This window comes from Triticum aestivum, chromosome 2B, assembly GCF_018294505.1.
Source record: "Triticum aestivum cultivar Chinese Spring chromosome 2B, IWGSC CS RefSeq v2.1, whole genome shotgun sequence".
NCBI classification, from domain to species: domain Eukaryota; kingdom Viridiplantae; phylum Streptophyta; class Magnoliopsida; order Poales; family Poaceae; genus Triticum; species Triticum aestivum.
In genome coordinates, this window is record NC_057798.1 from 503412051 (window position 1) to 503426087 (window position 14037).

Consider the following 14037-nt stretch of genomic DNA (forward strand, 5'->3'; position numbering starts at 1 on the left):
GCAACTAACATTTTTTAGCTTTTCTTTACCAAATTAAACTTTGCATCAAAGTAGGTTGTCTAGATATGCAACTAGGTGAGCAACCTATATGATGCAACAACAATAAGCTCACAAGCAAGCAAGGGATATAACACAATATAGCTTGCACAAGTAAAGGTGAGAGATAACCAAAAGTGGAACCGATGGAGACGAGGATGTGTTGTTGAAGTTCCTTCCCTTAAAGGGGAAGTACGTCTCCGTTGGAGCGGTGTGGAGGCACAATGCTCCCCAAGAAGCCACTAGGGCCACCGTATTCTCCTCACGCCCTCACACAACGCAAGATGCCATGATTCCACTATTGGTGCCCTTGGAGGCGGTGACTGAACCTTTACAAACAAGGTTGGGGCAATCTCCACAACTTAATTGGAGGCTCCCAACGACACCACGAAGCTTCACAAAATGGACTATGGCTCCGGGGTGACCTCAACCGTCTAGGGTTCTCAAATAGCCAAGAGTAACAAGATCCGCAAGGGATTAGTGGGGGGAATCAAATTTCTCTTGGTGGAAGTGTAGATCGAGGCCTTCTCAACCAATCCCTAGAGAATCAACAAGTTTGATTGGCTAGGGAGAGAGATCGGGCAAAAATGGAGCTTAGAGCAACAATGAAGCTTAGGGATGGAAAAGGTGGTCAACTCGGAGAAGAAGACTCCCCTTTTATAGTCGAGGGACAAATCCAACCGTTATCCACTTATCCAGCTCGCGACATGCGGTACTACTGCACCAGACATGTGGTACTACTGCAAGGGCCTGCGGTACTACCGCTTGCGCGACAGGAGCCAGACTAGCCCTGTTGCGTTGAAGCAAGGAGCGGTAGAACCGCCGGAGCGGTACTACCGCTCGCCCTTGTGGTACTACCGCAAGGCATGGTTGGTCTGGGCCGGGAAGGCACGGACGAAGAAAAATACATCCATGGCTACTTCCACTGAGTTTCGATCTGTGCAAAAATCTGACATGGTACTACCGCATACACGGAGCGGTACTATCGCGTAGGGCGCGGATATAAAAAATTACATCCGCTCGTGTTGCTGTGTTGGGCCAGAGGCCCCGGTACTACCGCGCCCACGGAGCGGTACTACCGCAAGGACCTGCGGTACTACCGCACGACTGGCCGGTCCTACCGTGGGCCTCTGCAGTGCTACTGCTCCCTTGAGCAGTACTACCGCATGCCACAACTCAATAACACTAGGAGGCCTTTATTTTGCAGAGACATGGATAAACGATCGGAGCTCCAAAGATGCAAAGGAAAGGTGGTGCAAAGGAACAGACGTGTATGTGATGATTCCACCCTAACCTTTCCAAAGCGGACCCCCTCTTAATAGTAGGGCTTTCCTACGACTCAAATCCACCGAAAAGAAACGTAGAGAAACGTCGTCTTCACTAGGCTTCAAGGGGCAACAAATCGTCTTGTGCCTAAACATCTGAAATGCTCAAAGCATACGATTAGTCCGCAAAAGTATTGTCATCAATCAGCAAAACTATATGGGGTGAAATATGCCCTTACAGCAGTCCTACGAATATCATAGCTAAAGGAAGGCTAACAAGGTGGCTCGGAAAATTGCTAAGCTCCAAGAGACCCCTTTCTGCAATAAAGATTCTATTATTGGGGTAGTTGGCCAAAAAGTGCTTCAATGGATTCCCTTTCCCTAATAAAATTTGATATTGGTAGTTGGGCAAAAAAAAGTGCTTCATGGAGCGTCCCAATAAATCCTTCCATCTCATCCAATATCTAGAAAAAATGATCTCTTCCAATAAATCATTTTATCAAAAAAATTATTGGAGCGTCCCAATAACCCTCTATCTCTTCCAATATATATGGAAATTTGACATCGCCGCCCGCTCATCGTCACTGCCAAGTGTAGAGAGGTCAGGTTGGATATTCTATGAAGAATTAGTGGGGATATGAGAAAGCACCACACCCCCAGGCCTTAATAGAATTATTGGAAGAGCCCCAATAACCACTTATTAGATTTTTCTTTTCTGAAACCTCTTGGAGATGCTCTAATTTGTTATCGTGCTACATCTGATGGTTTTAGTTAGTGGTGTTCCAGCCTGATAACTGTAAGAACTTTATTTTAAAACAACTTTATTCCTCTTAATGAACATAAGTTTTTTTTAAAGATTAGGTGCACGCAGCTCTGTTCAATGGTTGCCAAGGATGTATTCAGTGACTTTGGCGGCATTGGATGTTCCAAAAACGAGTATTATGATCAGGTGAATTAGAAAAGACATAGTTCCGTGGCACTTCAACCTTGCTTCTTCTTTCGGGACCGTCTAAAAGAGAATCTAGTACCTCTTGGTCTTGAGTATCAGAATAGAACAAACAAACATGCCTCTGCAGATACCTTTGCTTTGAAACCGGTCCTGAATATCATAAGAGAATTCGGTACCTCTTATTCATCTTAATGAATGTAAGTTTTTGGGTCAGGTCTTTTGTTAGCCTCTAGAATAAAGCTGAAATAAGCTACCCCTATCCAACTTATTTCAGAAGCTCAACCAAATTTATTTTTTTAGAAGTCTACTAATTAAGACTTGACTAGTTGACTTCTAAAAATATATTTTTGGCTGGGTTTCTAGAATAAGCTGGGTAGGGGGCTACTTATTCTAGAAGCCCCAAAAGGCCAAAAAAGAACTTGCCCTAGGTGCACGCAACTCTATTCAATGGTTGCCAAGAATGTATTCAATGACTTTGGTATCACTAGACGTTCATAAAACGGTACTAGGATAGGGTGAATTAGAGAAGACACAAGTCTGTTGGCATTTCAACCTTTCTTCTTCTTTCAGGGCCCATCTGGAAGAGAACCGCGGATACCTTTGCTTTGGAACCTGTCCTGAATATCAGAAGAGAATCTGGCATCTCTTATTCCTCTTAATAAGTGTAAGTTTTTAAAGATTAGGTGCACACAACTCTGTTCAGTGGTTGCCAAGTTTGTATTCAGTGACTGGTGGCGCTGGACGTTCCAAAATGAGTACTAGGATAGGGTGAATTAGAAAAGACATACGCCCGTTGGCATTTCAACATTTCTTCTTCTTCCATGACCTATCTGGTCCTGAATATATCATAATCGAACGAACAAACCGGCCTCTACGGATATCTTTGCTTTGGAACAAACACCGGGTTCAATTTCTGGTCGCCACTGTAACGAAATATAATGGCGATCACCAGACTTTACAAAGTGCAAAGGACGCACGCGAGATCTGTGGAGAACAAACCAATCAACAAACACGTGAACGAACGCAAGCAACGATGCGACGGATCCACATGCTTCTACCCAGCCGTAGAAGCCTGCAGACCGGACCGCAGGACACTGTGGCATCACGCCGACGTCGTCACGACAATCAAAGAATGGCTAAACAAACCAGCCAAGCTAGGTAGGCTTCACACGGGCGCGAGCTTCCTGCGCGGCAGGGACATGCTGCGGCGCGTCTCCGGCAAGGGGACGTTGGTCCTCTCTGCGTACGGCGGCCTGTTCCGGCGAACCTTCCCTTCCGTCACGGCCTCCACCTCCCGGACCGACGCCCTGACAACAACAAACACCCAAACAAAATGAAGCCACCGATGCATTGCCAAAGTGACACACCCAGCTCAAGAATCGTTGGTACGTACCTGAGATCGATGCTCTGGGACTGCCTAATCGCCGGCGGCGGGAGCTTCTTCGCCGACTTCCGGCTGAGATGGAAGGTGGGCTCGCCGTTGGCCAGCTCGTTCTCCACATCGGACCAGTTTTTCCTCACCCTGGCCTCCGACCTCGCCACCTTACTCCCGGAGTCCGCGCAGCCGTTCGCCGTCTGCTGCTGCTGCTGCTCCTCCCTCCGCGCCTTGGTCGCGCTGTCAGGCCTGTTCTTGGTCACGCTGACGCTCTCTCTAACCGTCGGCTTCGCGCTCCGGTTCTCCTCCGAGTCCCGGAATTTCCGCAGGCTCTGCTCCGTCAGAATGGACGCCGGCGTGTTGTTCCTGGACCGGCTGCCTTGCGATGCCTTTGCCGGGGGCTCGGCCCTCGGCGTGGGCGTGCATTCGATGACGCTGTCGGCCTTCTCCATGGTTTTCGCCGCGGTGCCACCGGATCTCTCGGCGGAGAACGAGCTTCTCACCGGAGGTGACGGGGTCTTGAACTTGCGTGAGCTGAAGTATAGCTCCCTGCTGATCACGGGTGACTTGTCGTCCACCTCTCGCACCGACAGTGGAGACCGGAACCTTCTCTGCTTTCCGGACGACGAGCTTCTGATCTGCAAACATGGAACAAGCGGTATATTTATTCAGGCCATTTCCTTCTGTGAGAATGAAAATCCATGTTTGAAACAATTTAAGTACCTCGCTTGTGCAAGTGTCGACGCTGGAATCCTGCCTAGCCTCAGGCTTGAAGCGCAAGCTGGTGGTAATAAGAGGCGACCTCGCCCTTGCATTTCTTGTCTCGGATGATGTTATACGGTTCGTGGCATCTCTCAGCTGTGCTGCCTCACGTTCCTTATCTTCCAATGCCGATTTCAGTTTACCAATCTGACAAAGGCAGAAGTCGCATCATGAGTGATCAAAAACAAAGTTCCAACTTCCAAGGCCTGCTACGTTTCACAACTCAGCAACACAATCATAATGCCGTACGTACCTCTTCCTTGAGGTCTTTGACCTGTGCACCTTCCTTGTTAACACGGGCCGCGCCAAGTTCTATGGTGGCCACGCGTTCGGCGAACTTGAGAGTGCTAATTGTTTCACCAAAAGAATCTGCTTCAGGATTCACATGCACAAACATCAACGTCTTTGCCTGGCCGCCTGTATCACAAGCAAAACAAATGATCAGCAATGTTGGCATTCTTGACCAAACAAGTTTTAAATCTTGTGAGAGGTTTTGTGATCAGCAATGTTGGCATTCTTGACCAAACAAGTTTTAAATCTTGTGAGAGGTTTTGTGTACCCAAGGCATCTTGCAGCACTTGTGTTAGCTTGCTGTTGCGGTATGGAACGTGTGAACTCTTCTGGGCTAGTGCCGCTATAACATCACCAAGTGCCGATAGTGATTTGTTGATGTGCTTGGCTTCAGTCAGTCGTTCTCCGGCGGCCTCAGATTTGTCCACCCTCTCACTTCCCGCGAGATCCACCAGGTGAAGGCACCCTCTTAAAGTTGAACCAGAAATTATCTCCTTCCCTTGCACATGAACTGTCAACACACTGAAGAAAGGAAAGCAAAGTTACCACATGCAGTGATTATGGCTATGTCACAGATGTTCAAAGATATGGTCTATACAAATGATGCAAGGACTAGGGTATAACCTTACTATACGATAAAGTTCATCATACTAGTTTAATATAATTAATACCTGTGTGAGCGGCTACTTCGTTCATTAAGAGCAGTCGCTCCAACAGCCCGATTTCTGTGGCCAAGTTTCATCAGGTCCAAAACATCCTTTGTGCACTTCACAGGCACTAAATTGGCATCAGGGATGTTGAGTCCATTCACGTGAGAATTGTTACGGATCTCTAATGTGTGTACGGTTAAGAAAAAATCCAGAAGGAATTTTTATGAAGCCAAAGTTTTGACAGCGAAGCAAGGAAAGTAAGCATAAAGCGATATATTTGGTATGCACATTGCCAACATGGAAGGATATCGTTTGTTTGCACCATCAGCCATCAATAGATCTCTCACTTGTTCATTGTATATTTCAATCATCTGTACCCTCACATCATATGTCGTGGTATCTGATCTGTTTTGAGAAATATCAAACAGATCATTTAGCGATCGGTAGTTTACGCCCAAGGTCTCCTCTGCTGTTTTGTCTGGACCACTCTGAGTAACATATGCAAAAAACAAATACATTGTCATAAAAAGACAAATAACCTCCAATAGGACTGCTTCAGTATTAAAGATCTTTATCCCCTCGTTGTAGTTTTTATTAATGCAACTCCTTCCGTTATAGTATTGCACGTCGATTGGACATGTCTCACAAATTTAATGGTGTGAACTCAAAAGCAAATAAATGTGAAAAATTACCATAGTGTAGGTTTTTCCCGATCCTGTTTGACCATATGCAAATATACAAACATTATAGCCATCCATCACTGATCTTATAAGTGGTTGTGTATCAACATAAACTTCAGCTGTTAGAAAGAAAATGAAAGTGAGTAAACTCGTAGCATTAAGAGTTGCAATTAGAAGTACATCATCTCCTACAAAATTACTTTACGGTTTCCCAAAATAACATATCATTCTTGTAATTATTATCATGTAAAGCTTTATGCAAAATAAACAAGTAATTCTATCTTTGAAATAACTATATAACCAAAAAAAAAGGATAACTTTCTTGTGAATCATCAACTATTCTTTAGGAAAATACTGGAGGGAATGCAATTGATTTGCGGTACAAGGGAAACAAAATGAGGAAGTTTGACGATGTACATTGTGAAACATTAGGTCCAAATATTTTGTTGAAAGAGAATATCTTCCGTCCATCCTTTCCTTCCTTCTCAGGGTTCGTAATCATGATCTCGCCGTTTTCCCCAATATGATCCACAGTAGATCGTTGATCAGGTTGGGACTTCGGTAAAGGTTTCACTCTACAGTAGACTCGAATGCTACCTAAGAAACATATTTGAAGTTGTCAGTAACTATTATTTTACTGCAAATAAAATGAACTGAATCCATTTTAGGTTTACCTCTAAGATCTTGGACTTGATTGTACAACTTACGATTTTCCTCCAGTAACTTGTGGTAAGCATTATGGTTCTGAGCCTCGAAATAGCTTTCTGCAACATTTGAATAACGTTTAGAGACCAAAGAGCACGATGATTGACAAAATTCTAAAACCATTACTCACCTAGCCTCGTCAAGTCTTCCTCCCATTTAGCTCGAGTAGATTCAACTTGAGACTTCATCTCATTGAAGGACAGTTTTAACTTCTGAATATTTCATGTTTAGAAGAAAAATGATAATTAGCACAATGCGACAATGTCCATAAAATAGATGTCCAAATTAATTCTGCATATTTTAACCCTGAATAGGATATTTTTCATCAGATAAGTACAAAATTGGTAGGTAATTTTATTGTTTTTACTGTTATTTATGTTAAAAAAAGGAAACTGGCAAGGAATATGTGGACTTGGCATCAAATACTTAACATGCAGCTTGACAGTTCACCAGCTAGCAGTTTATAAGGTACTTAAGAAAAAGGGTGTTGGTTACATGGTATTGATCATGATAAACTGCTAGCTAACAAGTTAAGCAGTACAAAATTGGACATCATTCCCTACCTTCAGCTCTTTTTGTTGGTGTTCAAGTCCTTCACCATCCAAGTATTTTTGGCTACCATAGGGGCATTGCAAAGATTTTGAAATAGCTTCAATCAACTCCAATTTAGAACAGACACCACTTTCATCTTTCATCATCTTCCTTAAAAGTGATCTGACCTGCTAGATGGTACATGTTTAAAAAGTAAGTTTCAGTCATTGGTGCAGAGTTTTTAGTTTTTAGTTGCCTATTTGGTGGTGTACATCATCATAAGGAAAATACACCAAGGAGTACAAATATGATACTGCACCTGATTCCGGTGGGACACAAGCAGAATGGTGAATTCTTTAGAGGCTTGCTCAAGTATTGTTTCAAGGACCTGAAAAAAATCCACCAGCATAAGTTAGTCCACAGGTGTTCAGCATTGTTTGGTGACGAGATCAGCTAAACTAGTACTAAAAGGGGATCAACAATGTATAAGAATAAGCAGAACATACCTACCATATCATCTAAAGGCAAGTCGTCAGCTTCACTCCATTCCAGAAGGAATGCCCGCACAACTCGAAGAACAAACTGCTGGAAAAGTGAATGCTGGGATTCTTCAACTCTGGTTTCCTCAAGGGAGACCTCGGAGAGAAGATGAACAAATTCCAGCATCTGTTGGTTCTGGTCAGCTGAGCCTCCAAACCTGGATGAATGTGAAGGCAACCTCTTGCTTGGAGGTGCAATCTTAACAATAGCTCCATACCGCCATATACCGATCCCACCTGAAAGTTTCCACTCGTGGTATCCTTTGAGACAGAGTATGCAGTCCACAACTTTCATTGATGAACCTCCCTGAGAATTCAGATGCCACATGTTCAAAATATACAGCTAAATGTCAAAACTCTAGCAGTAACACATAATTCTTATTAGCAAACTTCTTAATAGCTTGATTGAATATTTTTTGGGGGGATGAAAATCTGTAGGAGAGGCCACAGTTTAAGAAATAGGAACCTAAATTTGAGTCCACGAGGACTTGAACCTGGTTGAAGATATTTCATATTTGCTCCATTTGTCTCTCACTAAGATACTCTTGAATATTTGGTCTTAGAAGTTAAAATGAGTACTAACAGAAGAGCCACAGCAGTTTCCATTTTACAGTGATAAACCTTAACCCATAAGTGTTCTTGCAAATGTGGAACAAATTCAGTGAATCGTTTCAGGCTATACAGTTCAGCAAATCAAGATACTCCTAGTACTAATGACTATGATTATTTTGAAAGGTGTAATGAATAATTCTCATGATATGCATAGAATAAGAGGGCGACAGTTGGAGCAATGGTAATGCTAAAATGCAAGGCCGTACCTTCTCAATGTCGGAAGCTTCAAATTCCAACAGATTCATCTCGCTAACTGCAACGAGAAAGTTCCTCATGTTCTCGAAGTACTGGATCGCGGACTGCGCCGCCCCATCAGACCACTGCACCGCGTCAACGGGATTCTCAACGACCTGCCGAAGCAACAACGGGCACCGTGAAATCTCACTCACACATGGCAGGCACACCCGGGCATTTGAAGTCCCTCCCTTAACCCAATCGACCGGGTTATGGTTATGGTGGGTGTTAGGGATGGATGTAAGCAGGTACCTTGGGGATGGCGCCGGGGTTGACGCGGTTGAGGACCTTGCAGAGGATGAGGCCGTTGCGCAGCGCCATGCAGAACTCCTCCTCCGACGGCCTGTCCGGCAGGGCCTCCACCGCCGCCGGCGCCATCTGCCGCAGCCATCGCGCCGCCTCGCACCTCCGCGCAGCTGCGTAGGGTAGCGGCAGCAGATCAGAGTCAGGGAGGTTACTAATTTTGCTCGCGATTCGTGCAGACAGACGCGATCGTGTGGTCTGTCCTCTCCCTTGCTTTCATACCCCGATTGATTTATTTTCGAATTCTGAATGCTGAACGAACGGAAACCGGAAATCTGAGATGCTGAATTCATGTGAGTGATTGCAGTGTAGCAGTACTACTACTACAACTAGTTCTCCCGATTAAACCGACGGAATACCGCATGCACTAAATGCATCTCGACTTCAATCAAGCGCAAACCCGAGTACATAACTAATTACGAGCAATCACCACTGCAGTAAACACAGCTTAATACTGCGAATGCCGCAACGGAGCACTCAATCCAGCTCTCGCCGGCGCCGCCGCCGCGGCTCAACTCGGCGCCACTCAAACACCGGCGCAACGGCGGAAGGCGAAACGCGTGGCATGACTGGAACGCGGCGGGAAGGGAGGAGAGAACTCACCGGCCTCCTCGGCCTTGCGCAGCGCCATCCCCTCGTCGTTGATCTTCCCGTCGTCCGCCGCGCCGAGCAGCCTCATCTCGCCCGCCGCGCCGCCGTACCACCCGCAGATCACACTTGTCGAGCCCGCACTGTACTGTGCCCCAACGGTAGGCAGGCAGGCAGGAAGGAGTGTTTGAAAAACTCCGACCCCGAGAAAGAGGCAGGGCAGTGGAGGTGGGCTTTAACTGAAACTTTCCAAGGTCGCCCCGTAGGCCGTAGCGCTATTTTGAAATCACGGGGGTGCTTCAGCGAGAGCTGCCGCGCTGAAAGATAGGAGGCGTCCGCTGCGAGTCGCCCAACAGCGGGCAGCGTCGCCGGCCAATGGGGCCGCGACGGATCGGAGCCCACGTGCTTGCTGAGTGTGTGGGCGGTGCGCATCGACTGCAGTTCAGCGGCGTATTTATGCTCGGAGCCCCAAAGATTCAAACGCCCTTCCCTTTTTATCCTCTTGTTCCTGTCCGATTACGCTTGCGCGACGCCAGGCCAGGCGATGGATTCAAAGTTTCAAACGGTCGATCCCGGTGGTCAGATGAGATCCAACACCGTGCATGGATGCGTCAGTGGCTCTGTACTGCTTGCCTTTAATTTTTTATGATTGCATTGCGGTAGACGGGTGTGGATTATGGCCGTATGGGACTGCGCGTGTGGGGTAGAGCATGGCTAATAGTAACAGCCGGCTAAATGGTCGGTGTTGCCACGATCACTTAGAGCATCCGCGGCCGGACTTGCAAATTGGACCCCTCAAATGCCCGCGGACATTCACCGGTCATGTCTTAAATTTGCTCCTATGCATCAAGTCTTTCATATTTCATCCCCTAGATCCATATAAATCATGCAAAAAAATCTACGTACTATTACACGCTAGCTATGATTCGTCGTCAAAGGTGTCCACGACGTCGATGCTGGGCACCGGGTGGACGGGCACGTAGGAGGGATCCGGCTCCTCCTCATCCTCCTTCTCATCCATGTCCGCGAGCATCTCGCCGAGTTCCGCCGCCATGCTCCGCCTCCATCTCCTGCTGCCGACGATGTCTGGCCTTCACATCCGACTCCGAGCGGAGGGAATCGAGGATGGCCTACTGTTCCGCCTGCAGATCCGCGTCCCCAACATCCCTCACATCCTCCTCCGGCTCCTCCTCCTCCTCCTCCGGATCCAGTGAAGGAAATATGCCCTAGAGGCTATAATAAAGTTATTATTTATTTCCTTATTTCATGATAAAAGTTTATTATTCATGCTAGAATTGTATTAACCGGAAACTTAGTACATGTGTGAATACATAGACTAAATATATTGTCCCTAGTATACCTCTACTTGACTAGCTCGTTAATCAAAGATGGTTATGTTTTCTAACAATAGACATACATTGTCATTTGATGAGCAGGATCACATCATTAGGGGAATGATGTGATGGACAAGACCCATCCGTTAGCTTAGCATTATGATCGTTTCAGTTTCATTGTTGTTGCTTTCTTCATGACTTATACATGTTCCTCAGACTATGAGATTATGCAACTCCCGAATACCGGAAGAACATCTTGTGTGCTATCAAACGTCACAACGTAAATGGGTGATTATAAAGATGCTCTACAGGTGTCTCCGAAGGTGTTTGTTGGGTTGGCATAGATCGAGATTAGGATTTGTCACTCCGTGTTTCAGAGAGGTATCTCCGGCCCTCTCGGTAATGCTCATCACTATAAGTCTTGCAAGCATTGTAACTAATGAGTTAGTTGCGGAATGAAGTATTACGAAACGAGTAAAGAGATTTGCCGGTAACGAGATTGAACTAGGTATGATGATACCGACGATCGAATCTCGGGCAAGTAACATACCGATGACAAAGGGAACAACATATATTGTTATGCGGTTTCACCGATAAAGATCTTCGTAGAATATGTAGGAACCAATATGAACATCCAGGTTTCGCTATTGGTTATTGACCGGAGATGAGTCTCGGTCATGCCTACATAGTTCTCGAAACTGTAGGGTCCGCACGCTTAACGTTCGATGACGATATGTATTATGAGTTATGTGTTTTTGATGACCGAAGTTTGTTCGGAGTCCCAGATAAGATCATGGACATGACGAGGAGTCTCGAAATGGTCAAAAAGATTGATATATTGGACGGCTATATTTGGACACCGGAAGTGTTCCGGAGAAGTTTCGGATAAAACCGGAGTGCCGGAGGGTTATCGGAACCCCTGGGGGAACTAATGGGCCTCGATGGGCCTTAGTGGAGAGAGAGGGGGCGGCCAGTGATGAGGATACAGACTTGGGGTAGGGTCATAGGGCTGACCTATACACCCTATCCAAGGTCACTACCCTCGAAGATAAAAGGGACCAAGAGACAACAGGAGAGCCCCGGTTGTACACGTCGAGTGCAATCCACTCGACGGCCACATCACTCGGAGGTCCTCCTCCCTACCATCACTCGACCATATGGAGAGTCACTCGACCTTACTGAAGACCTCGAGTCACTCAGCACTGTAACGGTCGGGCGTTCACTCCGTAGTCATTAAGATCATTAATAGCACTTAAGGCAGACGTTACCAGTAACGCCCCTTACTTTATGTACATTAAGTCCCTTGTAATGGAGGTGGCCGAGGGTCCTGGCGCACTCTATATAAGCCACCCTCCTCCTCTGGCACAAGGGTTCACACCCCCTGTAATATCACACACATAATCCAATCGACCGCCCCCGGGCACCGAGACGTAGGGTTGTTACTTCCACCGTGAAGGGGCTGAACTCGTAAATCTCGTGTGTACACCTTCACCATAGCTGAGATCTTGCCTCTCCGTACCTACCCCCCCTTTCTACTGTCAGTCTTAGGACCACGATGAAGGAAATATGCCCTAGAGGCAATAATAAAGTTATTATTTATTTCCTTATTTCATGATAAATGTTTATTATTCATGCTAGAATTGTATTAACCGGAAACATAATACATGTGTGAATACATAGACAAACATAGTGTCACTAGTATGCCTCTACTTGACTAGCTCGTTAATCAAAGATGGTTATGTTTCCTAGCCATGGACAAAGAGTTGTCATTTGATTAACGGGATCACATCATTAGGAGAATGATGTGATTGACTTGACCCATTCCGTTAGCTTAGCACTTGATCGTTTAGTATGTTGCTATTGCTTTCTTCATGACTTATACATGTTCCTATGACTATGAGATTATGCAACTCCCGTTTACCGGAGGAACACTTTGTGTGCTACCAAACGTCACAACGTAACTGGGTGATTATAAAGGAGCTCTACAGGTGTCTCCGAAGGTACATGTTGGGTTGGCGTATTTCGAGATTAGGATTTGTCACTCCGATTGTCGGAGAGGTATCTCTGGGCCCTCTCGGTAATGCACATCACTTAAGCCTTGCAAGCATTGCAACTAATGAGTTAGTTGCGAGATGATGTATTACGTAACGAGTAAAGAGACTTGCCAGTAACGAGATTGAACTAGGTATTGGATACCGACGATCGAATCTCGGGCAAGTAACATACCGATGACAAAGGGAACAACGTATGTTGTTATGCGGTTTGACCGATAAAGATCTTCGTAGAATATATAGGAGCCAATATGAGCATCCAGGTTCCGCTATTGGTTATGGACTGGAGACGTGTCTCGGTCATGTCTACATAGTTCTCGAACCTGTAGGGTCCGCACGCTTAAGGTTTCGATGATAGTTTTATTATGAGTTTATGAGTTTTGATGTACCGAAGGAGTTCGGAGTCCTGGATGAGATCGGGGACATGACGAGGAGTCTCGAAATGGTCGAGACGTAAAGATCGATATATTGGACGACTATATTCGGAGTTTGGAAAGGTTCTGAGTGATTCGAGTATTTTTCGGAGTACGGGAGAGTTACGGGAATTCGCCGGGGAGTATATGGGCCTTATTGGGCCATACGGGAATAGAGGAGAGAGGCCAAAAGGAAGGAGGCCCGCGCCCCCCCTCTGGTCCGAATTGGACAAAGGGGGCAGCCCCCTTTTCCTTCTCCCTCTCCTCCTCTTTCCTTCTCTCCTACTCCAACAAGGAAAGGAGGAGTCCTAGGACTCCCCCCCTTGGCGCGCCTCTTTCCTAGGCCGGCCGCCTCCCCCTTGCTCCTTTATATACGGGGGCAGGGGGCACCCCATAGACACAACAACAATTGATCCTTGAGATCTCTTAGCCGTGTGCGGTGCCCCCCTCCACCATAGTCCTCGATAATATTGTAGCAGTGCTTAGGCGAAGCCCTGCGATAGTAGAATATCAAGATCGTCACGACGCTGTCGTGCTGACCGAACTCTTCCCCGACACTTTGCTGGATTGGAGTCCGGGGATCGTCATCGAGCTGAACGTGTGCTAGAACTCGAAGGTGCCGTAGTTTCGGTGCTTGATCGGTCGGGCCGTGAAGACGTACGACTACATCAACCGCGTTGTTATAACGCTTCCGCTTTCGGTCTACAAGGATACGTGGA

General features: G+C 46.3%; 1 protein-coding gene across 1 annotated transcript; it reads right to left on the reverse strand.

The window, feature by feature from the left end:
- Positions 1-3093: 3093 nt before the first annotated feature.
- LOC123045714 (kinesin-like protein KIN-14F) lies at positions 3094-9934 on the reverse strand. Its single transcript, XM_044468873.1, has 17 exons — positions 9536-9934; positions 8882-9045; positions 8602-8745; positions 7755-8090; positions 7564-7632; positions 7277-7432; positions 6844-6925; positions 6683-6772; positions 6426-6605; positions 6021-6127; positions 5638-5816; positions 5350-5514; positions 4947-5200; positions 4641-4804; positions 4349-4534; positions 3644-4263; positions 3094-3557 (listed from the first exon to the last, which is right to left on the reverse strand). The coding sequence occupies exons 1-17, from the start codon at positions 9609-9611 to the stop codon at positions 3416-3418; spliced, it is 3114 nt and encodes a 1037-aa protein (XP_044324808.1). The 5' UTR covers positions 9612-9934; the 3' UTR covers positions 3094-3415.
- Between the last annotated feature and the right edge of the window lie 4103 nt (positions 9935-14037).